This window comes from Salvelinus namaycush, chromosome 3 (genome assembly GCF_016432855.1).
Source record: "Salvelinus namaycush isolate Seneca chromosome 3, SaNama_1.0, whole genome shotgun sequence".
NCBI classification, from domain to species: Eukaryota; Metazoa; Chordata; class Actinopteri; order Salmoniformes; family Salmonidae; genus Salvelinus; species Salvelinus namaycush.
In genome coordinates, this window is record NC_052309.1 from 69,011,649 (window position 1) to 69,038,760 (window position 27,112).

The 27,112-nt window shown below is 46.5% G+C and overlaps 1 protein-coding gene across 2 annotated transcripts in view; it reads left to right on the forward strand.

The window, feature by feature from the left end:
* The window catches only part of LOC120036126 (unconventional myosin-X-like), a 50,021-nt gene that overhangs the window by 17,725 nt on the left and 5,184 nt on the right, over positions 1 to 27,112 (forward strand). Inside the window, exons 3-10 of one of the 2 annotated variants that reach the window (XM_038982602.1) lie at positions 10,680 to 10,774; positions 14,975 to 15,157; positions 16,875 to 17,032; positions 20,902 to 21,025; positions 21,434 to 21,731; positions 24,889 to 25,096; positions 25,529 to 25,665; positions 26,904 to 27,024. In XM_038982602.1, coding sequence (XP_038838530.1) covers positions 10,680 to 10,774; positions 14,975 to 15,157; positions 16,875 to 17,032; positions 20,902 to 21,025; positions 21,434 to 21,731; positions 24,889 to 25,096; positions 25,529 to 25,665; positions 26,904 to 27,024 — 1,324 coding nt within the window. The remainder of the gene's footprint in view (positions 1 to 10,679; positions 10,775 to 14,974; positions 15,158 to 16,874; positions 17,033 to 20,901; positions 21,026 to 21,433; positions 21,732 to 24,888; positions 25,097 to 25,528; positions 25,666 to 26,903; positions 27,025 to 27,112) is intronic. The other variant, XM_038982607.1, reaches the window with a different exon arrangement.

The following is a 27,112-nucleotide window of genomic DNA, read 5'->3' on the forward strand; positions in this document are numbered from 1 at the left end:
ATTTAAACTCAGTTTTTCACAATTCCTGACATTTAATCCTAGTAAAAATTCCCTGTCTTAGGTCAGTTAGGATCACCACTTTATTTTAAGAATGTGAAATGTCAGAATAATAGTAGAGAGAATGATTTATTTCAGCTTTTATTTCTTTCATCACATTTCCAGTGGGTCAGAAGTTTACATACACTCAATTAGTATTTGGTAGCATTGCCTTGAAATTGCTTAACTTGGGTCAAACATTTCGGGTAGCCTTCCAAAAGCTTCCCACAATAAGTTGTGTGAATTTTGGCCCATTCCTCCTGACAGAGCTGCTGTAACTGAGTCAGGTTTGCAGGCCTCCTTGCTCGCACATGATTTTTCAGTTCTGCCCACATCTTCTATAGGATTGAAGTCAGGGCTTTGTGATGGCCACTCCAATACCTTGACTTTGTTGTCCTTAAGCCATTTTGCCACAACTTTGGAAGTATGCTTGGGGTCATTGTCCATTTGGAAGACCCATTAGCGACCAAGCTTTAACTTCCTGACTGATGTCTTGAGATGTTGCTTCAATATATCCACATAATTTTCTGTCCTCATGATGCCATCTATTTTGTGAAGTGCACCAGTCCCTCCTGCATCAAAGCACCCCCACAACATCAAATCAAAAATCAAATCAAATCAAATCAAACATGATGCTGCCACCCCGGTGCTTCATGGTTGGGATGGTGTTCTTCGGCTTGCAAGCCTCCCCCTTTTTCCTCCAAACATAACGATGGTCATTATGGCCAAACAGTTCTATTTTTGTTTCATCAGACCAGAGGACATTTCTACAAAAAGTACGATCTTTGTCCCCATTTGCTGTTGCAAACTGTAGTCTGGCTTTTTTATGGCGGTTTTGGAGCAGTGGCCTCTTCCTTGCTGAGTGGCCTTTCAGGTTATGTCGATAAAGGACTCCTTTTACTGTGGATATAGATACTTTTGTACCGGTTTCCTCCAGCATCTTCACAAGGTCCTTTGCTGTTGTTCTGGAATTGATTTGCACTTTTCGCACCAAAGTACGTTCATCTCTAGGAGACAGAACGCATCTCCTACCTGAGCGGTATGACTGCTGCGTGGTCCCATGGTGGTTATACTTGCGTACTATTGTTTGTACAGATGAACGTGGTACCTTCAGGCATTTGGAAATTGCTCCCAAGGATGAACCAGACTTGTGGAGGTCTACAATTTTTTGATTTTCCCATGATGTCAAGCAAAGAGGCACTGAGTTTGAAGGTAGGCCTTGAAATACATCCACAGGTACACCTCCAATTGACTCAAATGATGTCAATTAGCCTGTCAGAAGCTTCTAAAGCCATGACATCATTTCTGGAATTTTCCAAGCTGTTTAAAGGCACAGTCAACTTAGTGTATGTAAACTTCTGACCCACTGGAATTGTGATACAGTGAATTGTCCTAACCGACTTGCCAAAACTATAGTTTGTTAACAAGAAATTTGTGAAGTGGTTGAAAAACAAGTTTTAATGACTCCAACCTAAGTGTATGTAAACTTCCGACTTCAACTGTAGCTAACTAGCTCGCTCGCTCATAAGACTAGCCAAGTTAGCTGCGTTGTTGCTCACTTGCGATTGGCTGTGGTCTTGGGAGTAGCACACAGCCCGGGAGACAGGGTTGCCTGTCCGGCATTGTTCAAATGCCCCGTGAGGGCTTAGATGCCCCATGAGCTCTTAGCTCAAGTTAAGGAACATTTAGCTTGTTACCATTCTAGTTTATCAGCTGATAATGAGCTCCAAACAAAAAAAGAAAGAATGAAATGTACCATACTTCAGTGTAGCAATCAATAAAAACGTATGCGCTGATCCACCGTGGGCTCTGCCTCCTCCGCCATACTGTCAATCTATCATCAATACGTCCACTCCTATTTATAGAGTTTATCTCGTGATCTCCACAAAACAACTTTTGTTATATCATGAGAGAATGATCTTCTGATCTCGGCAAAACAACTTATGTCGTAATCATCAGATAAGTAACGATCTCAACATAACAAGATTTATTCATATGGCCTCTCTGGACTTCCATATATATTCATGTGTCTTCCATCAATTTGAAGCATAACAGAGATGTATTTTGTCCACTCTGGTCAGAAATGAGGATGCCTTGTCAGCTGGATCTGATCAGATGCTTTATTTCCTTCCTGTTGAGTGATTGTGAAAGTGAGCGGGAGCGTGAGATTGAAACTAGGCCACACAGAGCAAAAGCGAGAGAGAGCCCAGTGGTGGTGATAATCACGGATAAATTAGAATATTGAGCAGTCAGACTGTTTTATTTGTCAGCCTTCTCTTACTCAGACAACACACGCACACACACACACACACACACACACACACACACACACACACACACACACACACACACACACACACACACACACACACACACACACACATAAAGTATTTGCACACGGACACACAAATACACAGAGATAGTCCCTATGCCCAAAAAAGCGAAGGTAACCTGCCTAAATGATTACCGCCCATTGGCACTCACGTCGGTAGCCATGAAGTGCTTTGAAAGGCTGGTCATGTCTCACATCAACAACATCCTCTCGGAAACCTTAGGCCCACTCCAATTCACATACCACCCCAACAGATCCACAGATGACGCAATCTCAATCGCACTCCACACTGCCCTTTCCCACCAGGACAAAAGGAACACCTATGTGAGAATGCTGTTCATTGACTACAGCTCAGCGTTCAATACCAGAGTGTCCGCCTATAGGGAGGAGGTCAGACAACAACCTCTCCCTCCACGTGAGCAAGACAAAGGAGCTGATTGTGGACTACAGGAAAAGGAGGGTTGAACATGCTCCCATTCACTTCGACAGGCTGTAGTGGAGCGGGTTGAGAGTTTCAAGTTCCTTGGTGTCCACATCACCAACATACTATCATGGTCCAAATACACCAAGACAGTCGTGAAGAGGGCACGACAACACTGTTTCCCCCTCAGAAGACTGAAAAGCTTTGGCATGGGTCCCCAGATCCTCAAAAAGTTCTACAGCTGTAAAATCGAGAGCATCCTGACCGGTTGCATCACCGCCTGATATGGAAACTGATCGGCATCTGACTGCAGGGCACTACAGAGGGTAGTGCGTACGGCCCAGTACATCACCGGGGCCAAGCTTCCTGCAGTCAGAGGAAGGCCCGAAAAATTGTCAGACTCCAGTCATAGACTGTTCTCTCTTCTACCGCACGGCAAGCGGTACCGGAGCGCCAAGTCCTAGGTCCAAAAGGCTTCTAAACATCTTCTACCCCCCAAGCCATAAGACTGCTGAACAATTAATCAAATGGCCACCCGGACTATTTACATTGACCCCCCCCTTTCTTTTTACACTGCTGTTTCTCGCTGTTTATTATCAATGCATAGTAATTGTACCCCTACCTACATGTACAAATTACCTCAACTAACCTGTACCCCCGCACATTGACTCGGTACTGGTCCTCCTGTATATAGCATCTGTATTGTTATTATTATTATTATTATTATTATTATATATTTTTTTGTACTTAGTAAATATTTTCTTAGATCTATTTCTTGAACTGCATTTTTGGTTAAGGGCTTGTAAGTAAGTGTTTCACTATAAGGTTTACACCTGTTGTATTCGGCGCAGGTGACAAATACAATTTTATTTTATTTTTGATTTGATAAGAATTGTGTACAGTTAAATTGTCTATCGTAAGTACAGTATATGGGGCATGTGTATATTTGTATTCACCCAAAAGATAATTATTCATTTCCATCTCCCTCAGTCTCTCTCTCTCCCTCTGGCACTCCCTCTCTCCTACTCTTTCTACTTCCGCCTCTCTCTTCCCTCTCTCTCTTTCTTTGTTAGCTAGCTTCCCGTTTATGTGGGGCAAACAGATGGTTTTGCTTAGCGTGCTGGTGTTAGGCCTACAGTGGAAAGACCGGAGTGGAGAGGGGGAGAAAAAGAAAGAGAGAGGGAGAGATTTAGGGAGAGGGAGATATATGCCATCTGAGCTGCAGGACTTATCCATGTGTTCCCTTACACTTCCGTAAACAAAGCTCCACAATGGTATTTTTCCTTCTCTCACCATATTCCTGACATCTCAAACACAAAAAACCTCCTCAGGACAACTCTGATGTGGTGACTTACACGTCAGACCATAGATTGCTTACGCACATCAACAGATCAATTGAAACGTTTGAATATTAAACAAAAACCTGAAACGGCAGGTTAATATGGGAGTGTCTTGTCTCTTCTCCCAGCTTCATCCCTCCCTGACTGTGTCATGGTCTCTCCACGGGGGTGTAGTGGTGTGTTGGGGGGGGGTTCTGTTGGTCTGCTCTCCCTCCAAGCCATCTAATCCCGTGTAAAATTGTTTCCTGGCCTCCACAGGAAGTCAGTACTCAAGGCCCCTCCGTCACGGCCTCAGCCGGGGCTTCTGGGAATACGGGGGCGGGGGGAGAAGGAGGGGGGGTCTACTGGACAGCTGTGGAAACCCCAGAGCCTCATCTGTCAGAGTGCCAACATGTGACCCCAGCTGCACTACAGCTACACCCCCAAACTCCTCTACCCTCCACCCACCAACCCACCCAACTAGCACCCACACACCACCAGGGCTCTCTCCCATGAAATGAAACCAGCCTGGTCCACTAACCCCCACCCCTAAGCCCCCCCCCCCCCCCCCCCCCCCCCTCCATCCGGCTATGGAAGCTTGTTTTGGATAGTTGGTTTACAGCACTCATTCACAAGCCCCTCTTTACTCAATTAGCAGAGTTTAAGCATTACTTTGGGCCTGTGTGGGCAGCTGGGCGCAGATTTGCCTGTTAAAACCTCTAAAGTCTAAGCCTTTGGGGGAGGGGGTTCTACTAAGCTAACATATGAAATTGTTTTAAGATGGTCATACCATGGATCATTTAGCTATTTGATTTGGAATTTTAGGACCCCTGTAGATACTGTATAATAAAAAATAAATAAATAATCTAGAATTTGGCTACCACTATAGAATTGAATAACGCATTCATAAATGGCAAAACAGACAGTCCAAAAACAAATCAGAAAGAATAAGGTTTTGAAGTGTCTGTCCTATATCTAGGAGATAAAGAAAGCTCAGGAAATAAATACAGTAGCACTCAAATGTTTGGATACACCTACTCATTCAATGGTTTTTATTTATTTTTTACTATTTTCTACATTGTAGAATAATAGTGAAGACATCAAAACACATATGGAATCATGTAGTAACCAAAAAAGTGTTAAACAAATCAAAATATATTTTATATTTGAGATTCTTCAAAGTAGCCACCCTTTATCTTGATGACAGCTTTGCACACTCTTGGCATTTTCTCAAAAGTAGTCTCTGCCACTTTTCACCACAGACGCAGAAGGGCGACATAGGCGAATGCGGTGGACTGAGATGCAGCCCATGTAAAAATATATATCTGATGAAATAGATATCTCTAGATTAGATTGATGCATGGGTGCGTCAATAGACGCTTAATGAATCATTATTCAAGGTAGCATGACACAAAGCCCAGGCCTGTTGTCTCTCTGTCGTCTGACAGACTCTTGAACTGTTGTTCTGCTGGTCTGGTTCTCGACATGCTCAGTGCTTCATCCTCTTGTTTGAACTTCTAACAGAAGTGTGTTGGACAGCCCCCTCTGGATCAGCTTACCAAAATATCATAGACTCACACCCACCCGACTACTTTTCCTCGACACAAAGTAGCCTACCTCCCAAACCTATAGCACATGGGCATCAAAGTTAGAACAAGCCCCTGTGTCTTCCTGTATGGCTTTGTCTTTGACATGACTTTTGGTGATGCCTGTGTCTACAATAAGTCACAAAGGCAGATTGTGTGTTAGACGTTAGCTGAAGGCCTGTGGACCCAGATGGGCCCTCTGATTCGCTGAGGGCCCATTGAAGCTGAAGGTCAGGCTTGTTTGAACAGAGACAGAATAAAAGGTCAACTGGAGGGTTTTAGCCCGGCCCTCCCTCTCCTTTCTTTATCCTGTTTCCCTCCACTTTTCCCTCGTTTCCCTCCACTCAAATCTTTCAAATGATCTCTCTTGAATCCTGCCTAATGCTAGTTCTGAAATGTGTCATTTTCTACATCTGGTTAGTGGTTAGGGTTATCCTCCCACACACTATTGCTCCTCAGGGTTGTCATGTGCATACCTGGGTTTCCATTAGCCGGTAATTGTCGGCTTTTGGCTGTAATAAAACAAATTTAAGCAGATAAATAAAAATCTGGCTGGCCAAATTAACCTGGTGAAAAAACAACGGTAGGAAGGCTACCCACCACTTTACATCACCCACCACTTTACATATTTATATTTAATTGTTTGAAACCTGAGTGTTTTACTTCATATTATGAGGCATGTCTTACTTTGCTTGAAAATCTGACCATAGAAAGGTGGAGGCAATTATTTTCTAAAGACTTTATAGGTTTAAAGTTTGAGGAAGCATTATCCTACAATTTCTACCAATCTGCTGGTCAGTTGTGATTTTCATATGTGCATCTTGATGGAAGTTTCATTTCAATAATAATGTCTTCGGTTCTCAAAATCGTTGCCACGTGGATAATTATAAAAAATCTTAATAAAAATGTAAAATTCAACTAATGTGAGAGGATCAGCCTCTGCCATATGACACAGTGATCATTGGCGGCTAAATAGCCTAAATGAGCGCATGGAACTCCGAAATGGCCAATGCAGCTGTTGGCCTATAACTTACATTGTCAACAAAGTACAAATACATAAAAACAGTAGAAAATATACTGATGAAAATTCTGGTTCTTTCAATAACATGAATTTCTCTACTCAGCCTGTCTGCCTCCCTTTCTCTCTGTCTGGATTTGAGCTGTCATTTGTGAAGTGCAGCATTGTATCAAATCAATCAACTGGATCCAGGCCCTAACGTGCAACATTGTATCAACTAGCCTATTAGCCACTCAGAGTTTAGGCACCAGTGAACTCGGGACAGACAGCTGTTTTTGCGCAAGGGAAAGGATAAGTATTTTATGACGTTTCCACTGGATATATGGGATCATCAGATTATTATATTTTGCTCTTTCACACCGAGGCTTGGTGATTATCGAGGGGGAGATTTTTGTGAGGAACTATTAGGCGGTTTCATTTGCAATGGATGTTAAAACAACAGACTTCGTTGACTTACTGTGTGAGGTGAAGAAAATATTACTGAGAAGATGAGCTTATTAGTGGTGAAGGTGATGACTAAGACAAGCAGAAATCAGACATCCCCAAATGGGCACTTGCGCGCAGCAGGCCAGGTAGGCTAATTCTCTGCTTGCTCAGACATGCAAGCTCCCTCAACATTAACAAGAACCGTGCTCATCGCTCACATGGAGCACTCCAAACAAAAGACAATGAAAAAAGGGACAACTCGTAAATGATGGTTATGAAATAAAACCAAAACTTGTTTCTCAACAACATTTACACACCGAGAATGAGAACGATAAATTATTGTAGGCCTAATTAGTAATACAAATGATGTCATGGCTTTAGAAGCTTCTGATAGGCTAATTGACATCATTTGAGTCAATTGGAGGTGTACCTGTGGATGTATTTCAAGGCCTACCTTCAAACTCAGTGCCTCTTTGCTTGACATCATGGGAAAATCAAAAGAAATCAGCCAAGATCTCAGAAAAAAAAATTGTAGACCTCCACAAGTCTGGTTCATCCTTGGGAGCTATTTCCAAACGCCTGAAGGTACCACATTCATCTGTACAAACAATAGTACGCAAGTACGAACACCATGGGACCACGCAGCCGTCATACCGCTCAGGAAGGGGACGCGTTCTGTCTCCTAGAGATGAACGTACTTTAGTGCGAAAAGTGCAAATCAATCCCAGAACAACAGCAAAGGACCTTGTGAAGATGCTGGAGGAAACAGGTACAAAAGTATCTATATCCATGGTAAAACGAGTCCTATATCGACATAAGCTGAAAGGCCGCTCAGCAAGGAAGAAGCCACTGCTCCAAAACCGCCATAAAAAAGCCAGACTACGGTTTGCAGCTGCACATGGAGATTGTACTTTTTGGAGAAATGTCCTCTGGTCTGATGAAACAAAAATATTACTGCTTGGCCATAATGACCATCGTTATGTTTGGAGGAAAAAGGCGGAGGCTTGCAAGCCGAAGAACACCATCCCCAACGGTGAAGCACAGGGGTGGCAGCATCATGTTGTGGGGGTGCTTTGCTGCAGGAGGGACTGGTGCATTCACAAAATAGATGGCATCATGAGGAAGGAAAAGGATGTGGATATATTGAAGCAACATCTCAAGACATCAGTCAGGAAGTTAAAGCTTCCGACTTCAACTGTATGTAATGGGGAATTGATAACAATAAACAATCTTAGGGAATACAGTTCACAAGAAATAATGAATGTGCAAGATTCTGGAGAGTTGAGAGCATGCATTTTGGAGAGAGATGGCCTATAGGCTATCTTCGCCACACACCTCTCCCCTTGTTCTTTGCCACGCTCGCTGCCGTTTCTCTCCTGTTCTATTGGTTTTCATATCAACTTTCCTACGTTGTCCAGAAGTCAAAAGCACCATCCTAGTCATACAGTATTACCATCTTAGTCATTGTGTCTTTAGATTCACGCTCTTTGAATTTCTGTCGTATACCGCTTGCGTCAGATGCGCTATTTAGAATGGTATTTTCCCTTTTTCCCGCAAACTGCATTTTGGCAAATGTTTGAAAATGACATTTTATTGGCTACTTCATTACAGGAGTTACATGTTTTGTTAAGTGGAATTACCATAATCTAAATGTGATGTCTTTTTGAGCACCGTGGGTGGACGCCCCTAGTGGGTTTACACACCCAATGGATATGTGTCTGGTAAATTTCTCAAATGGCTGGTAAACTAAAATGGGACAACCCTGGTGCATGCATATGCCAAGTAGCTTATAGCTTTAGGTAGGAACTTGACCCATTTCACGGGTAGAAATTTTCTGGTTTAAGTTTAAGGAACATAGCTAACATTGCTTTTGTACCCTTGAGCAAGGCCCAAACTATAGAGGTACCAATCCAGGGCTGGTTTATACTGGTGCTCTCCAGAGTTTGTACGTGTGCCCCCGTTCAGACAACATCACAAAATGATCCTAGGCTATGATATCAAGTCCTCCACATACCAACACGCCATCCCCTAGCTGGCTGCGTTGGAGTTTTCTATAGATCCAAATCCCCATCAGTGCATTGAGTTCTCCATTTAAATGACTGTATATAGGTCTGTCTGCATCTGTTTCTGCAGCAAGGGTTATTCGCGGACTCCAAAAGAGCCGTCCTCAGATTTCTGGATGTATTTTTCTGTATTTAAGAGAAGAGGGATATGCGACGATACACTGGAAAGGTCCCAGATGACGTTACTGTTTGAATGCTGCCGTCGCTGTTGGGCTTCGCTGCAGAGGTAGACTGGGTGTAGAATGACAGGGCTCTGACCCTCTTTTTCTCACCCTCTGGTGTCTCTCTGACGTTTCCCCGGCTGAATCAGTCATACACTCTGTAAGGGCCAATGTGGTATAGTGTTTCCCTGTGTGTCTGAGCATCAGCCTAAATTAGAGACTGATACACACACATATTTTCCAACTACTGTACAGTCTGGAACAGGCAAACGTATTGACACGAGTCAACTAGTGGATATTGGGATAGTGAGACACTTTGAGCAGGTGTCATGTATTGTAGATGAACAGTCAGCACAGTCCTGTAAGCTAAGTTGAGCAGGATAGGGTATGTTCAGACTCATTGATTAGGTCTGACTTCCATAAGGAATAACCTTCCACAATCATTTGATCAATAATCACAGCCCAGAGAAACGCTATCTAAGACTGTACATGGTGGAGGGATGGAGGGCCGCCTGCCAAAACTCATTTCCTGCCTGGTGTTTTCAGGGGAAGGAAGGAGGGTTTGTCCCGTCATACCTCACAGGCTAGTTTGACGCAGGAAATAGAGGAAATAAACTAGTAATTAGATAAATAAATGAGCATAGATGAACCTTATAAACAATTTAATGGGCTGGAAATGGGCCTTGGCCAGAGATAACAAGCTGAGCTCTCAGTCGTCCAAAACATTGCCTGGCCAAATGTCTGAAACGAATGTCACTTTCAGTCCAAAGTCCTCGCCACCACCATGACTGCATGTGGTGGCTTTTCTTTTTACAATGCTTATTTGACAGTGGCCCTTGAGAGAGAGAGAGAGCATTTCACAACAGTTTCCCATAATTCCCAGATGTTTTTGATGTTTGTTATGGGTTTCGATTAGCAGTGTAACCTTTTGAACTCTCTCTCTCTCTCTCTGGCCTGGGACTGCCTGGCTGGCTGGCTTTGAGTCAGTCCGGCGTCGCTCTCTCACGTTTATTTTCAGTCCTCCGCTTCTCTCCACTCCGCTGTGCCCGCCAGCCAAACCAATTAAAGAGAGATGAGCTGTCCACGGTGGCGTGGTATGCATGCAGCTGGGGAGGAGGGAAGGATATTCACAGCACTTCAACTTGTCCCCCTCTCCTCTCTCACTTAGGGTGTCAGAGAGGCTTAGGGTTGGCAGACGTTGTGTGGGGTTACCCTCCTCCCCTCGACACAGAGCCAATAGGGTATGGGGGGGGGTGCCTTCACTGTGGGAGTGTATGATGCTGTTATTTACCACCTCTCTCTCTCTGTCTCACCCAGACACAGTCTGTCAGAGGTTCCTGATGAGATGAAGAGTCTGATCATAGAGAAGAGCAAGATGGGCCTGGAAGAAGACCCCGAGCTGCTGGTCAAAGGTGAGCCTGCCTGACACACTTCTAAACACCATCCCTCTATTCTCTCTCTCTCCTTTCTCTTTGTGTGGCTGTTGTGTTCCAGTCCCAGTGATTTGCATGTACAGTAATAACAGTCTGTGTGACGGTGACGTTCACTCATCCGAGAGCGTTAGCCGAGCTTGAGCTCTGTGCATGTTTGCGGTGTCATCGCTGAATAAGTAGACCATACTGTACTACTGTACTGTACACTTCACGGTCCACAGCTAAGCCCTCATACACACACACACACACACACACACACACACACACACACACACACACACACACACACACACACACACACACACACACACACACACACACACCCTGCCCCCAGTAATCATGTAATGATGACCATCAGCGGCATTATAAGCCTTGCGTGCCTGATGCTTTTTGAGGAGTGATCTCACAGGCTATTCATGTGTGCTTTTCCTGCTACCGAAACGGTTGCAGTAAAATGCCAGCGCTTGGATAAGTTACGTCCTCTTTGGGATGGCGGCAGCCTGATCGGCTAATTCTGACAGCAGTTACCATGCAGCACCCCTGGCCGACTGGCTGGCTGCACCCCTCCTCCCTCTGTTCCGATGTCTGAGACCGGGCCTAGGGGCAGGCGATGGGGTTAGGGGGGGTGCATTCCTTCCCAATCGGAGGACGGATACTTCCCCTGGGCCCCTGGGGTGGCTGTGTGCCTTGGCATTTCTTCTCTTCAGTCGGGCCGTCTTCCCCACCAACCACCACCATCTCCAGCACCACTGACGCTCCAGGACACGTGAAGGCCTTGCTCTGTTCATGCCCTTGTTGTGTGCAGGGATATATTTTCAAATGTCCTGGAGCTAGGGTGCCCCTAGCTGTTTGATGTGGTTTGGTGTGGTTTACAATGGGACATCCTCAGGCAACTGGGGCCAAGTGTCGCCTCGCTGTCTGAAATAGGCCATCAACCGTGCCTTAGACAGAGAGAGACAGACAGAGAGGAAAAGGTATAGAGAGAGATTGCCGTAGCGAGGGAGTGAGAAACTCTGAGACAGAATGCAGTAACGAACATAAATTACATTCCTCTGTTTGTTAATGCACAGTAAAACTGAACAATTTGAGCTACATATCACTTAGAGTGTCCCAGTACTCTGGTCATTTGGAAAGTGATTCAGTCTACTCAATTGCAATCGTTTCCCTTTCTGTTTGGATCTCTGTCTAATTCTGTTCAGCCCATAATCCTAGTGTTAAAGCTCATTAAAGCTCTGTGCCCTTATGGATGACTGTTTGTCATCAGATGCTTTTTAATCTCCCCCAAATCTCCAAAACAAACAGAAAGTACACACAGAGATAGAAGGACAGAACAGAACCAGAGGGAGGCAGAATCCAGTGTTTGCTCAGTCTGTGTTTCAGGGGGCAGGGCCAGCGTTAGGGGTCTGGGGTCACAAATGAAACAAATTAAGGGCGAGCCGTGGCCCCCCAGGGGACGCATTAGCAGGCCAGGGAGATGGGATCCAGATGGAGGATCGTGGGGGGGAGGGGAGTGGTAGGCAGGGGGTCCTGACCAGGACTCTTGTTTCACCCTTTCTCTCTCTCTCACTCATTGCCTTTGCTTCTCTTTCTCTACTTCTCTCACTCTCTCTCTCTCTTTCTTTCTCTCTCTCCTTCATCTTTCCCTCCAAAGTAGGCCGTCTCTCTATCTCACTGTCTCAAAAAGAGCAGCTGCAGGACATCCTGTGTGACTGACAGACAACATGCCTCCCAGCTCTCCGCTAACCAGTCCACCCACACCCCTCCATCCCCCTACCCCCTACACAATCATCAACCCCACCCAATCCCGTCCTGTCGTACCTCATAGTTTTTTATTTATCCATTTCATGTTGGTGTTTATGCTCCTGTTGATGTGGTGTTAAGTACCTCAGGGCTATATTGGGTGGGTTTATAGTGTGTTCCAGGCTGCCACTAGGAAAGGGGAAACAGAATGAGACGTGTGTAGACTCCCACTTCGACTGCCCCCCTCCAGGTCTATGGGTTGTAACGTGGGGGATGGTAGCAATGGGGGCTCTGCATGTAGGGAAAACCACTTTATCGCAGGAAAAAGGGGAGTTGGTACGGGGGGAGAGATGAAAGAGGGAGAGACTGAGCGAAGAGAAAAGAGCTGTAGGGAAAGCGAGGGAGAGCTGACAGGTGGCATGCAGCTTGCTAACCACAGAGGAAGCTGTGACGCTGGCTCGGCGTCAGAGCTGTTCTAAGAAGTTAGCCCAATGAACATGGCACTGCTGTTCCCATAAACACGCACGCACGCACGCACGCACGCACGCACGCACGCACGCACGCACGCACGCACGCACGCACGCACACACGCACACACACTCAACGGATGGCACAGCCACATAACCCTGCCCTCACCATAGCGCCCTGCTCCAGCTTTGGGCCGGGTGACCAGCCAGGGCCCTCTGCCAGCCTATCCATCAGCCCTCACTGTGAACTCTGACTGCTCTCTCTCGTTTTACCCCTCCCTCTCACCACCACCTCTATCCATCCCTTGCTCTCTCATCCTCTCTCTCTCCGGGCAGCCCCTGGCCAGAGCTTGGCCAAACCCGGTTTATTTACCCTCAGCTCTGTGAGATTAAATATTTAGAAGGAACAGTTTGCACACATAGTCTGTGTCCCAAATGCCACCCTATTCTCTATATAGTGCACTACTTTTGACCGGAGCCCTATGGTCCCCTGGTCAAAGGTAGTGTACTACACAGGGAACAGTGTGCCGTTTGGAACACACTCTGTGGGGTGCTGCATGCCTGGTGTTTGGTAACACTACAGCCACTTTCCCTTCTGGACACGGGTAGTACACTATATATACAAAAGTATGTGGACACCCCTTCAAATTAGTGGATTCGGCTATTTCAGCCACACCCGTTGCTGACAGGTGTATCAAATCGAGCACCCAGCCATGCAATCTCCATAGACAAACATTGGCAGTAGAATGGCCTCACTGAAGAGCTCAGTGACTTTCAACGTGGCACCATCATAGGATGCCACCTTTCTAACAAGTCAGTTCATCAAATTTCTGCCCTGCTCGAGCTGCCCCGGTCAACTGTAAGTGCTGTTATTGTGAAGTAGAAATGTCTAGGAGCAACAACGGCTCAGCCACGAAGTGGTACAGAGCCCTGACCTTTGGGATGAATTGGAACGCTGACTGCGAGCCAGGCCTAATCGCCCAACAACAGTACCTGACCTCACTAATGGTCTTGTGGCTGAATGGAAGCAAGTCCCCGTAGCAATGTTCCAACATCTAGTGGAAAGCCTTCCCAGAAGAGTGGAGGCTTTTAAAGCAGCAAAGGGGGGACCAACTCCATATTAATGCCCAAGATTTTGGAATGAGATGTTCGACGAGCAGGTGTCCACATACTTTTGGCCATGTAGTGTACATCCCCTTCATGTAAAGCTGGACACTGCAGACCAGGATCCTGTTCTGTAGAGATCAAACACAAACAGTTATGAAATGGAAAATTAAAAATGTTATTGGACAAATTCTGGTCAGTTTCAAACCGTTTTGTCTCATTCTATGCCTACTGAACACCAGCCAGTTCTGAGGGCCATGGTTATGTGACAGGGGTGGAATGGTGAAGGGAGCCAGGAGAATGTATCAGCCTTTCTTTCTCTCTCACTCCCTCCTTCTCTGGGCGTTAATGAAAGATCAGTCCACCAGTTCTCTTCCTGCTACTCCACCAGCGACTGTTCTCCAACCTCGCGCTTTCTTCTTTCTGTGTTTTTTACAGCTGTAATTATCCTGGTGGCAGGCACACAAGCCTTAATGTCTGACTATACCATTAGCTGCCGTTATTTTTAACCTGTTCTGCATGTTATAGACATATTTTATGTCCGATGGGTTCAAACTCTTAGTGATTATGTTCAGCCCAAACCAATTAACCCTTAAATTCAACCAAATAAGACACACACACCACACACACACACACACGCACACACACAGTTGTGCACACACACATACACACACACACACACACATGTGCAAACACACACATACACACACACTCTATCATGTGCAGATCTTTTTTTGGCTACCTTTTTGATAACATCTTTCTCACACATTCATTGTGTGTGTGTGTGTGTGTGTGTGTGTGTGTGTGTGTGTGTGTGTGTGTGTGTGTGTGTGTGTGTGTGTGTGTGTGTGTGTGTGTGTGTGTGTAGGCTGGCTGTTCCGGGAGGTGTGTGGAAGCTGGATCAAGCAGCGGTGCTACTGGTTTGTACTGAGCCTGGACTCCTTAGACTACTACAGCAGCTCAGAGAGAGGTGCCCGCAGACTGGGAACACTGGTACTCACCAACCTCTGCTCTGTCATCTGGCCAGACAAACAGACCTTCAAGGAGACGGGTGAGTGCCACTCACGCACACACAGACACATGAGCATGCACTGGCATGTATAAACTCTCTCTCTTTTCTCTTTCTCTTTCTCTTCTCTTCTCTTCTCTTCTCTCTCTCTCTCTGATTCATAAACACCAACTCCATGCCATCCAAAATTCCCTGTTTGGATAACTAAGCCCCACATAATAAGTTCCATATTGGTCCCCTATCCTTATGCGGTTCAATGATCAAATATTGGTAAAGATCTCAAAGCGGTCGTAATGTGAGGATTTACGGTCTCCTCTCAGTTCCTGTGAGCCCAGTACACCCAGAGGAAGTCTGGAAAACCCAGTCCACCTTTCTCTCCACAACTTGGGTTTGTCTGGAACCTTCTGAGTCATCAGCACCAGAATGGCCCTTTACCATTTAACACCCTGAATGACAGGAATCGGAAAGGAAATACAGGTGAAATGCTATTGTTGTGTGAAGACACACACACACTTCTATTACTCACCCACGACACACACACACACACACACACACACATACTCACTCACTCACTCACTCACTCACTCACTCACTCACTCACTCACTCACTCACTCACTCACTCACTCACTCACTCACTCACTCACTCACTCACTCACTCACTCACTCACTCACTCACTCACTCACTCACTCACACACACACACACACACACACACACACACACACAAGGCCCTCTGTGTCTTTATGGAGGGGATTGTACCTTCGCCTGCTGACTTTAGACAGCCACTTAAAACCTCCAGGAGAAAAAAAACCTAACCCAAACATTCCCCTAAATCTGCTCTGGGACTTTCCTGCAGAGAAGTGTGTACTCTGTTTTGCTTTTTCGTGTGTTTTGTCCTGCCCTTAGTCTAAGTACAGCTCACTGGTGGCTGTGTGTTCTGTCTGTGTTCCTCTATGAGCCTCTGAGTAAGTCTGTCCCAGCAGAGTTGTATGGACCTAATGGCTTCCTCCTTATCTCCTTACCATACAATACAATACTAGTCCCCTTTTAGTATCTCCTTCCACCTCTCTATCTCTCACTTGTGAAATAGCTGTGAATGGGGTCACACACACACACACACACACACACACACACACACACACACACACACACACACACACACACACACACACACACACACACACACACACACACACACACACACTTTAGCCTCACTTGGCTTTTGAACTTGACCAATCTAAACAAAGAAAAATCAGTATGCCAAGTCACGTAGCTAGCAGGAGATCACATGGTAACAAACTCCGGGTATGATTGGCCCGGGGGTCCACACTGCCTGTAGCACTTTCTCAGTTCTTACAGGAGGTTAGGCCAGGGGTTGTGCCAGGAGAGGACACACCTCTGTCCTGACTTGGTTGTAGTCATTTCGGTTGGGCTTCGTGGCTAATAAAGTTGGGAGCCCCTCTCGGGATGACCACTGACCTCCGTGAAACCCAGAGAGGAAGTGAGGAAGCAGGAGTCACAGCAGATATGTGGAGTGTCCCATGTTCAGACCACATGAGAGGGAGAGTGGAGTAGGCTTCCTTATTTTCGGAAACCACAGTTATTATATAAGTATAGGCCTTGGATTCTGCTCTCTATATCTATATTGTTCTTTGAAAGTTCAGTTTCTGTTTTTTCATGATTACTCATACTTTCAGTGCACGATACACTGATGACTGACTTCCCTGTGCCTGTGTGTGTGTGTGTGTGTGTGTTTCAGGGTACTGGAGCATCACAGTGTATGGGCGTAAGCACTGCTACAGGCTGTACACCAAGCACTTCAACGAGGCTGTGCACTGGGCCTGCGCTGTCCAGAAGGTCATCGACACAAAAGCCCCCGTGGAGACGCCCACTCAGCTCCTGATCCGAGACATCGAGGTGAGACACACACATATACGCACACACACACACACACACTGCTTCACAGCATCTCGCTGCCCGCCCAAGACCAGACCACTGCCAAGCTGCCGATGACAAGGGTCACCAAACACAGACCGCAGCAACACAACGGACATTATACCTCCGCTCTGTCACCACGGCAACCGCGCGACCACACTGGGCCGTGAGTCCAAAGTGTCCTCCAACTGTCGTTGCTGCTGCCTTCAGGGAATTATCTTATTCCACCAAGCTGTGAGAGGAGAGGAGGCACCCCGTAAAAGTTCCACCGGAATGTTCTGCGCTATTTTAAGGAACGTGTCATTTTTAGAGGCAAAAGGGTGGATGAAGAGGGTGTGCACGGCAAAGTGTCATATTTGGACCCGGTCCTGGGGTGTGTACGTGTGTTTGCCCACAGAAACATGCCTCACTTAAACAGTTGAATGAGGCACAGCAAGTTCTTCCATTTTTAAAGTATGATTTCATTCATCACTAAGACATACACAAAATCCAGACCACGCTCTGACATCACTTTGGAATTCACCAAGTGGTGTTAAGTCTATGCTTGTTTGCTATTCTGAGTTTGTGTGTTGTTGTGTGTGTATTCTTGTAAATGTGCCTTCGATCACTTGACTTCCGCCTGGCCTCTTATCACGTGAGAAGGTGTTTAAAGTAGCCGTGTGTGTGTGTGTGTGTGTGTGTGTGTGTGTGTGTGTGTGTGTGTGTGTGTGTGTGTGTGTGTGTGTGTGTGTGTGTGTGTGTGTGTGTGTGTGTGTGTGTGTGTGTGTGTGCATGTGAACACCCTGATTTGTAGAGAAGTGGTTGCTAGCGAGCAGAGCATGCTGGAATCTCATACAGCAGACGAATGGGTGATGAGGCACAGATAAGGACTCCCCAATTTGGCCTCTAGGGTCCCTAATCTCACTGCGAGGGTCCCTAATCTCCCAGCGAGAGTCTGTGATCTGGTCTAGAGAGTTTAATCTGTCTCCCTCCATCTGCCCTGCCGGGCCCCTGCCCAGCCAACGGGAGGCCGGGTCACGGAAGGAGGAAGAGAGGGGCCCGCTTTTTAAAGAGTTGCCCCTATCTTCTCTTTCTCCCCCTTTCCAATCCTCCTCCACTCCTTCCAACACTCTTTCTCACACTTAATACAAAGCCTAGCCGAATCCCACTGAAGGCTGGAGAACACTACTGAACACAACTGACACTACAGGAGGGGGAGAGGGAGAGGGAGAGAGGGAGAGGGAGAGAATGAATAGAGGAGTGCTTTGTGTGAGAGAAGTGCTTATCTCTGAGTGTAGATGTGTGTCCCACCAGACATGGAGGTGAAGAGAGATGACCGTTTCAGCCTTGGACCTCCAGTCTGTGTCGCGTGTGAAAGAGGGACAGAGGGACAGGGAGAGGTAGCGAGGAGGGGAGAGAGTGAGAAGGACAAGGGAACATGTCCATTTTTAGAACATAATGAGGATGGATGTTCTGTCGGAATCCTGTAGATTATAAATGAATCCCGTTGTCCTCTTGCGACCTCTACATAGACGGCAATGTGTTTCCCAGTGTTGAGCACTCTACAGGCACTGTATGTTCGCCTATGGTAATGTGTTGTGTATGTAGGCTGTATGTGTCTGTCCAATAGATAGTCTGCCAGTGTTCCACATGGTCCCAGTTCAGATAGACCAAAACATTTCCGAGGAATGTGTCAACTTTGCCCCACAAAGGAGGGTGAATTGGGGGAAGGAGGGAGAGCAGTGGCAACATTACTAATGGTCAACAGGTGCAGGCAGGGATTGCTGTAGTGGATGCCGTCTGCGTAGGGCGGCAAGAAGCCTAGCGGTTAAGAGGTTGGGCCAGTCGCTGGTCGAAAGGTCGCTGGTTTGAATCCTCGAGCTGACTCTGTGAAAAATCTGTCTGTGCCCTTGAGTTTAGCACTTAACCCTAATTGCTCCTGTAAATCACTCTGGATTAGAGCGTCTGCTAAATGACTCAAATGTCATGTAAAATGTGTTTCTGTCAATGAGAGTAGCATCTGTAGTGAGATACCACAGACATGTACAGTTGAAGTCGGAAGTTTTTCACAATTCCTGACATTTAATCCTAGTAAAAATTCCCTGTTTTAGGTCAGTTAGGATCACCACTTTATTTTAAGAATGTGACATGTCAGAATAATAGTTGAGATAATTATTTATTTCAGCTTTTATTTCTTTCATCACATTCCCAGTGGGTCAGAAGTTTACATACACTCAATTAGTATTTGGTAGCGTTGCCTTGAAATTGTTTAACTTGGGTCAATCGTTTCAGGTAGCCTAACACAAGCTTCTCACAATAAGTTGGGTGAATTTTGGCCCATTCCTCCTGACAGAGCTGGTGTAATTGAGTCAGGTTTGTAGGCCTCCTTGCTCACACACGCTTTTTCAGTTCTGCCCACACATTTTCTATGGGATCGATGTCAGGGCTTTGTGATGGCCACTCCAATACTTTGACTTTGTTGTCCTTAAGCGATTTTGCCACAACTTTGGAAGTATGCTTGGGGTCATTGTCCATTTGGAAGACCCATTTGCGACCAAGCTTTAACTTCCTGACTGATGTCTTGATATGTTGCTTCAATATATCCATATCATTTTCTGTCCTCATGATGCCATCTATTTTGTGAAGTGCACCAGTCCCTCCTGCAGCAAAGCACCCCCACAACCTGATGCTGCCACCCCCGTGCTTCATGGTTGGGATGGTGTTCTTCGGCTTGCAAGCCTCCCCCTTTTTCCTCCAAACATAACGATGGTCATTATGGCCAAACAGTTCTAGTTTTGTTTCATCAGACCAGAGGACATTTCTCCAAAAAGTACGATCTTTGTCCCCATGTGCAGTTGCAAACCGTAGACTGGCTTTTTTATGGCGGTTTTGGAGCAGTGGCTTCTTCCTTGCTGAGTGGCCTTTCAGCTTATGTCGATATAGGACTCATTTTATTGTGGATTTAGATACTTTTGTACCTGTTTCCTCCAGCATCTTCACAAGGTCCTTTGCTGTTGTTCTGGGATTGATTTTCACTTTTTTTCACATCTCTAGGAGACAGAACGTGTCTCCTTCCACGGCTGCGTGGTCCCATGGTGTTCATACTTGCGTACTATTGTTTGTACAGATGAACGTGGTACCTTCAGGCGTTTGGAAATAGCTCCCAAGGATGAACCAGACTTGTGGAGGTCTACAATTTATTTTCTGAGGTCTTGGCTGATTTCTTTTGATTTTCCCATGATGTCAAGCAAAGAGGCACTGAGTTTGAAGGTACGCCTTGAACTACTTCCACAGGTAAACCTCCAATTGACTCAAATGATGTCAATTAGCCTATCAGAAGCTTCTAAAGCCATGACATAATTTTCTGGAATTTTCCAAGCTGTTTAAAGACACACACTAAGTTGACTATGTAAACTTCTGACCCACTGGAATTGTGATACAGTGAATTATAAGTGAAATAATCTGTCTGTAAACAATTGTTGGAAAAATTACTTGTGTTTTGCACAAAGTAGATGTCCTAACCGACTTGCCAAAACTATAGTTTGTTAACAAGAAATGTGTGGAGTGGTTGAAAAATGAGTTTTAATGACTCCAACCTAAGTGTATGTAAACTTCCGACTTCAACTGTAAATAGTGTCAATGATGACGGTGTGTTTTGTTGGGTCCCCAGGTGTTTAAAAATCGGTCATAGCTGTCCTCCTGCTCCATGGCCTGCCTCCCACTGACCCTAGTCACCCCTGTTACCCAACACACTCTCTCTCATAGCAGCCCTGCTTGGGGCTGCTCCCAGGTCAGCTGGAAGGTCAAGGAAGCTCATCTGTCACTCTCTCTCTCTTTAACTGTCTGTCTGTCTCTCTGTCTTTCTTCTCCAGGAGAACAAGTTTAACCCCGAGGTGGTAGATAATATCTACCAGCACAACCCCATCCTGAAGCACACCCAGAGCCCCCTGTATGCCCCCCTGCTGCCCTTCCCTTACGGCAGCCTGGAACACACCTGTAAGTACTACTACCATGCTACCACCTTTCCCTGCGGTCAGTGCCATGCCTGTAAACTCTACAATAAAACACGAGCAGTTACACACACACACACCCACTCACATATGAGTAATGCTGTCACAGGCTCATTGACATGCCCAGTAATCATACACTGTAACAGACTCACATATAGACTTACCATTGAGTTAGTCCACTGTAATGCCTACCTGCCTGCGTGCCAAGTCAAGGCCAGCGAGTGAGACAGCTTAGATAAGGAATGATGAGAGACGGCCACTAAAGCTTAGTTGTTCCACCAAGAGACGTCACAGAAGCAGAATCATCTATTCTCAAACATGCTGACTGGTCTAGTCTGGTCTAATTTCTAATACTATGCGTCTGGTACTGACTCCCCCCCCTCCTCCCCCACAGACCACAGCGGTAAGGGCTACGCCACGGTGCGGGAGGAAGCAGTGAAGCTCTTCAACTGTCTGCAGCAGCTGGAGTCTGCACGGGACCCGGTGCCTCTGATCCAGGGCGTGCTGCAGACCTGTCTGGACCTGCGGCCGCTCCGGGACGAGGTCTACTGCCAGCTGGTGAAGCAGACCAGCTGCACGCCGCAGCCCCACACCGCCGCACACCTCCGCTACTGGCAGCTCCTCACCTGCATGAGCTGCACCTTCCTGCCCGGCCCCGGCGTGCTTAAATACCTGCGCTTCCACCTCAAGAGGTGACACACACAACATGTAACACAACGCCCTCAACAGGAGGTGTAATTCTTCCCCTACCCATCCACCTAGCTCTGTCGTAGCTTGCGGAAAACTTTAAGGCATCAGCTGGTTTCACCAACAATAGAAAGTGTTTGGTGTTGACAGGTGTGTCTGTACCCTGTCACAGAAATGATTGGAGAGGTGAGGGGGGGAATAGGGCTGCGGTACGAGGGAGAAATGGGGGTCAGGCTGTGGGCCAGAAGGGCGCCAGTAGCATGGGAACCCACAGTGGGAGGAGACAGGAGACAGGCGCCAAGCCTGCTAACCACCAGTTACATATAGTAGTGTGATATGCCCTCACGTTGTTAGTGCACGACCCCCAGACAGATCCAGTGTTTTAGGAGTGGATTTGCAGCTCTGAATTAGCCACATGCTAAGCTATATTAACAGTGCTAATCTTTGGCCTAAAGCCTCTGTTGGACTGCAAGTCATAAAGCACTATATATGATGCCCATGTTTACATTGCGACTCAGTATCAGGCCCAAGCTCATGGAACAGTTGCAATATATAGCACACTGAGGCATCCAACACTCAGAGCTAGAACACACTGTCTCTCGCGGTAGGGGTTGTATGTACAGTGCCTTCGGAAAGTATTCAGACCCCTTGAAAAAATCCTCAGCAATCTACACACAATACCCCATAAAAACAAAGCGAAAACAGGTTTTTAGATATTTTTGCAAATGTATTAAAAACAAAAAACAAAAAATACCTTGTTTACATAAGTGTTCAGACCCTTTGCTATGAAAGTCGAAATTGAGCTCAGGTGCAACCTGTTTCCATTAATCATCGTTGAGATGTTTCTACAACTTGATTGAGCTCCAAGACTGGATTGTGTCGAGGCACAGATCTGGGGTAGCAAAACATTTCAGCAACATTGAAGGTCTCCAAGAACACAGTGGCCTACACCGTTCGTAAGTGGAAGAAGTTTGGAACCGCCAGGACTTCCTAGAGTTGGCCGCCCGGCCAAACTGAACAACCGGGGGAGAAGGGCCTTGGTCAGGGAGGTGACCAAGAACCCGATGGTCCCTTTGACAGAGCTCCAGAGTTCCTCTGTGTAGATGGGAGAACCTTCTAGAAGGACAACCATCTCTGCAGCACTCCACCAATTAGGCCTTTATGATAGAGTGGCCAGACGGAAGCCACTCCTCAGTAAAAGGCATATAACAGCCGGCTTGGAGTTTGCCAAAAGGCACCTAAAGACTCTCAGATCATGAGAAACAAGTTTCTCTGGTCTGATGAGACCAAGACTGAACTCTTTGGCCTGAATGCCAAGCGTCACGTTATGGAGGAAACCTGCCACCATCCCTACAGTGAAGCATGGTGGTGGCAGCATCATGCTGTGGGGATGTTTTTCAGTGGCAGAGACTGGGATACTAGTCAGGATCGAGGCAAAGATGAATGGAGAAAAAAGTACAGAGAGATCCTTGATGAAAACCTGCTCGAGGACCTCAGACTGGGGTGAAGGTTCACCTTCCAACAGGGCAACGACCCTAAGCACACAGCCAAGACAACACAGGAGTTGTCTGAATGTCCTTGAGTGGCCCAGCCAGAGCCCGGACTTGAAGCCAATCAAACATCTCTGAAGAGACGACCTGACAGAGCTTGAGAGGATCTGGGAAGAAGAATGAGAAACTCCCCAAATACAGGTGTACCAAGCTTGTAACGTCATACCCAAGAAGACTCGAGGCTGTAATCGTTGCCAAAGGTGCTTCAACAAAGTACTGATAAAGGGTCTGAATACTTATGTAAATGTAATATTTCTGTTTTTTATTTTTAATAAATATGCAAACATTTTTGCTTTGTCATTATGTGGTATTGTGTGTAGATTGACGAGGAAAAGAATACTATTTAATACTTTTTAGAAGAAGGCTGTAACCTAACAAAATGTGGAAAAAGTCAAGGGGTCTGAATACTTTCCGAACGTACTGTATGTTTGGCATGGGTAAGTATGGCAGTTGTACTTTTCCCAGTATAGCTAGCTAGCAGCCTCCGGGGTCAGCCTAAATGCAAGGTGGCGGGTTATGCAGCAGCTCTGCTATAAAGAGATAGGGTCAGTGTTTCCCTGAGACCTCTGTGAGAGAGTGTTGAGGCTGACCCCACAGCTGGACGGAACTGGAGCTGCACACTGGGCAGAGGGCCCAGAGACTGAGCCCCCCTCCCCCTCTACCCCCATGGTGCTCTGAAAACCCCCCAGGGAATGTCCCCAGTCGGAGAAGGGTCGGCATGAGCCCTGCGTGGGTGGAGGAGAGGAGGTTGGGCTGGCGGGGTGGGGGTGGGGAGGGGGCAGACGGAAAGGGATCACACAGCACAGCCTCCCTCAGTGGAACATTCCTAATTATGTTTGAGCAGCAGGACAAAACCCACCCTGTGCCCCGTAATGAGACAGAGGAACAGAGAGGGGAGTGAGAGGGCCTCCTCTCTCTCTCTTTCTCTCTCCATTTGGCTGTCTGGAGTGTCTGAGTCTCCACTCATTCGCCCCCTTTCTCACTCCAGCTCTCCTCTGTTCTCTGTGCTGTATATTTTGGGATGGACACTGTAGTATAATTGCTTCCTTCCCCAACGTCTACCCTTCCTTGTTTGTGCTGGGGTGAGCTCATGGCTCTGTCAGGTCATCTTTCACACCTCTGACATTCTTGCGTGTGTTGGAGATTTTGGGCCCATTGAAGGTTGATCCCCTCCCTCACCTTCCCTGGCCACTCCGCTGGGAGGAAGCGGCAGGTCACTCTGGTTCACGTGAGCGGAAACACCTTTTCCTGTAAAGAGCGCTGCTGAAAGTCAAACATGTTTTCTTTCCCTTTTTACATTCTCTTTGAAGGGTGGAGGGAGGAGAGGCTTTTAAGTCTCTGAGAGCCAAAGTGAGAACATTGGTCGTTCCTCGCCTCATTGACTTCTCAGTATTGCCAACGCGAAAGAAAATAAAGATGGCTTGTGTTGAACTGAAAGGATGACGCAAATCCAGTTAAAATAATATACCGGTTTACAGGCCTCGCATTATCAATATTAGAATCACTGACATGCTTCAGTTTGCCCTTTTGAAATGTAGTGGAGCTTCCTTATCATACACACGCAGTCACACTGCTCACTCCCATGTCTCCTCTCTCCCCTCCGGTGGTCCAGGATCCAGTTCCAATTTCCGGACTCTGAGATGGATAACTATGCGTCGTTCATCGGGGAGGCTCTGGAGAAGACACGGTGTCGGGAATGTGTTCCCTCCTGGGAGGAGATCCAGGTGCTGATGGGAAGACAGGAGATGCTGTGTACAGTTCACTACCCAGGACCAGGCTCCTGTCAGCTCCACATCAGCTCACACACCACCGCCAATGAGGTGAGGGGGGGGCCTCTCTATCATCTCTGTCTCTCTATCATCTCTGTCTCTCTGTCTCTACCAAGATCTACGAGCACCCTCTCCAATCCTCTCCACTCCAGTTGACCTTTGTGGAGACTTGCACTGTAAAGTGTTGTCCCTACTCCTTACCAGACCCAGCAAGTTGGGAACTGCCTGTACTCCTCAAGACTCAAGTCTCTCTCTCTCTCTCTCTCTCTCTCTCTCTCTCTCTCTCTCTCTCTCTCTCTCTTTCTCTCTCTCTTTCTCTCTCTCTTTCTCTCTCTCTCTCTCTTTCTTTCTTTCTTTCTCTCTCTCTTTCTTTCTCTCTTTCTCTCTCTCTCTCTCTCTCTCTCTCTCTCTCTCTCTCTCTCTCTCTCTCTCTCTCTCTCTCTCTCTCTCTCTCTCTCTCTCTCTCTCTCTCTCCTCTGCTAGGTGGTGAGGAGGATGTTGGAGAAGCTGGGTCTGAAGGAGAGCAGAAACACGTTTTCCCTGTTTGAGCAGAACGCCCACTGGGAGAGAGCTGTCGGGGGCAGCACCATCATCGCTGACATCCTCACCAGGTTTGAAAAGTAAATATTGCACAGACACAGGCAGGCACAGACAGGCACCGACAGACATCATTACGAGGTTAGAAAAGTTGGCCTCCTCCAGAATTCAATGAGAACTCATCTGTTATATGTATGTGCCAAGAATCCAAGCTATGTTCCGTAGAACAACAGACAGAGGAATCTGAAGTCTTTGATCGATAGATAGTGTCATTTTTATTTATTTCGTTTTTATTTGATTTATTTTAATTTTATTTATTTATTTTTTAGGGGGTGGGTCAGCTTAAATATTGCAGATAGATTGTGGATTCTATCAATGTAATTGTCTGCATCATTTCCAATTTGTATCATTATTATTTTCCCCTGACCCTACCACCCCTCCCCTAATTGGAGTAAACTAACGGACAACAGCACTTAGGCTTCTACTTCCAGCTTATACATACTATATATATTTTACCGACACTGTGTATTTTACCATCCCGTTTTGATTTCTAATTGCCATATATTTCTCAACTGTGCTGTAATGTTTCACAAAAATTCTGAACCTTTCTATCCTCCTAGTTTCTACAGATAGATAGTCGTTTGTGTTTTTCTTCTCCTGTGGTCCAGCTCTCATGCTGTAAATGAACCAAGTCCCTGATAACTGCTGACCTTGCCGTCTCATTTGTCAAACACAAACCGACACCGTGCTGGGAAAGTAGTGGGCTTGTGTCACCATGTATGTCTGTCTGTCTGCAGTCAGGGCACCCACTGTACACTCAGTGTGACACCGATGTCATGTGCTTGTGTAAGGATAAGTCTCAGTGTCGCAGAGGAGGAGTGAATTCAGCTGGAATAGAAGGGCTCAGTGTTGCTCTAAGAGGTGCGCGTGTGTCTACAGTCTACAGAGCTAGAGTGACAGGGTAAACATACCAAATGTAGCTAGTCACTGTTAGTCATCATCCGCTGCAGCACATGGTGATGTCACAGACAGGAAGCGATGGGGTGGTGGGATATTGACCTGGCCAGCCAGTTGGGGAGTTCTCATGCATGCAAGTCTGTGTGTGTGTGTGTGTGTGCGTATGTGTGTGCATGCATGCTCGTCTGTGTGTATGTGTGTATAATTTCTCACACGTGTTTTTTCCCACCCGTCACCCCTGCTAACCCCTTGTGTTCTTCCTCCTCCTCTCTCTCTCTCTCTCTCTCTCTCTCTCTCTCTCTCTCTCTCTCTCTCTCTCTCTCTCTCTCCCTCTCTCTCTCTCTCTCCCCCTCTCTCTCTCCAGCCTGTCTGCCAAAGAGCCAGACTCAGACTCCCAGTGGAGGCTCTGCTTCAAACTCTACTGCATTCTGGATGCTGACACCATATCTGTCGACAGTATCGAGTACCTCTTCCTCTTTGAACAGGTAACAAACCTCACAGAGAGAGAGCGAAAGAGGGGGGGGGGAGATCGGTGCCTCTATTTCCTGTGTTATTGTCAATGTTAAATTAAAC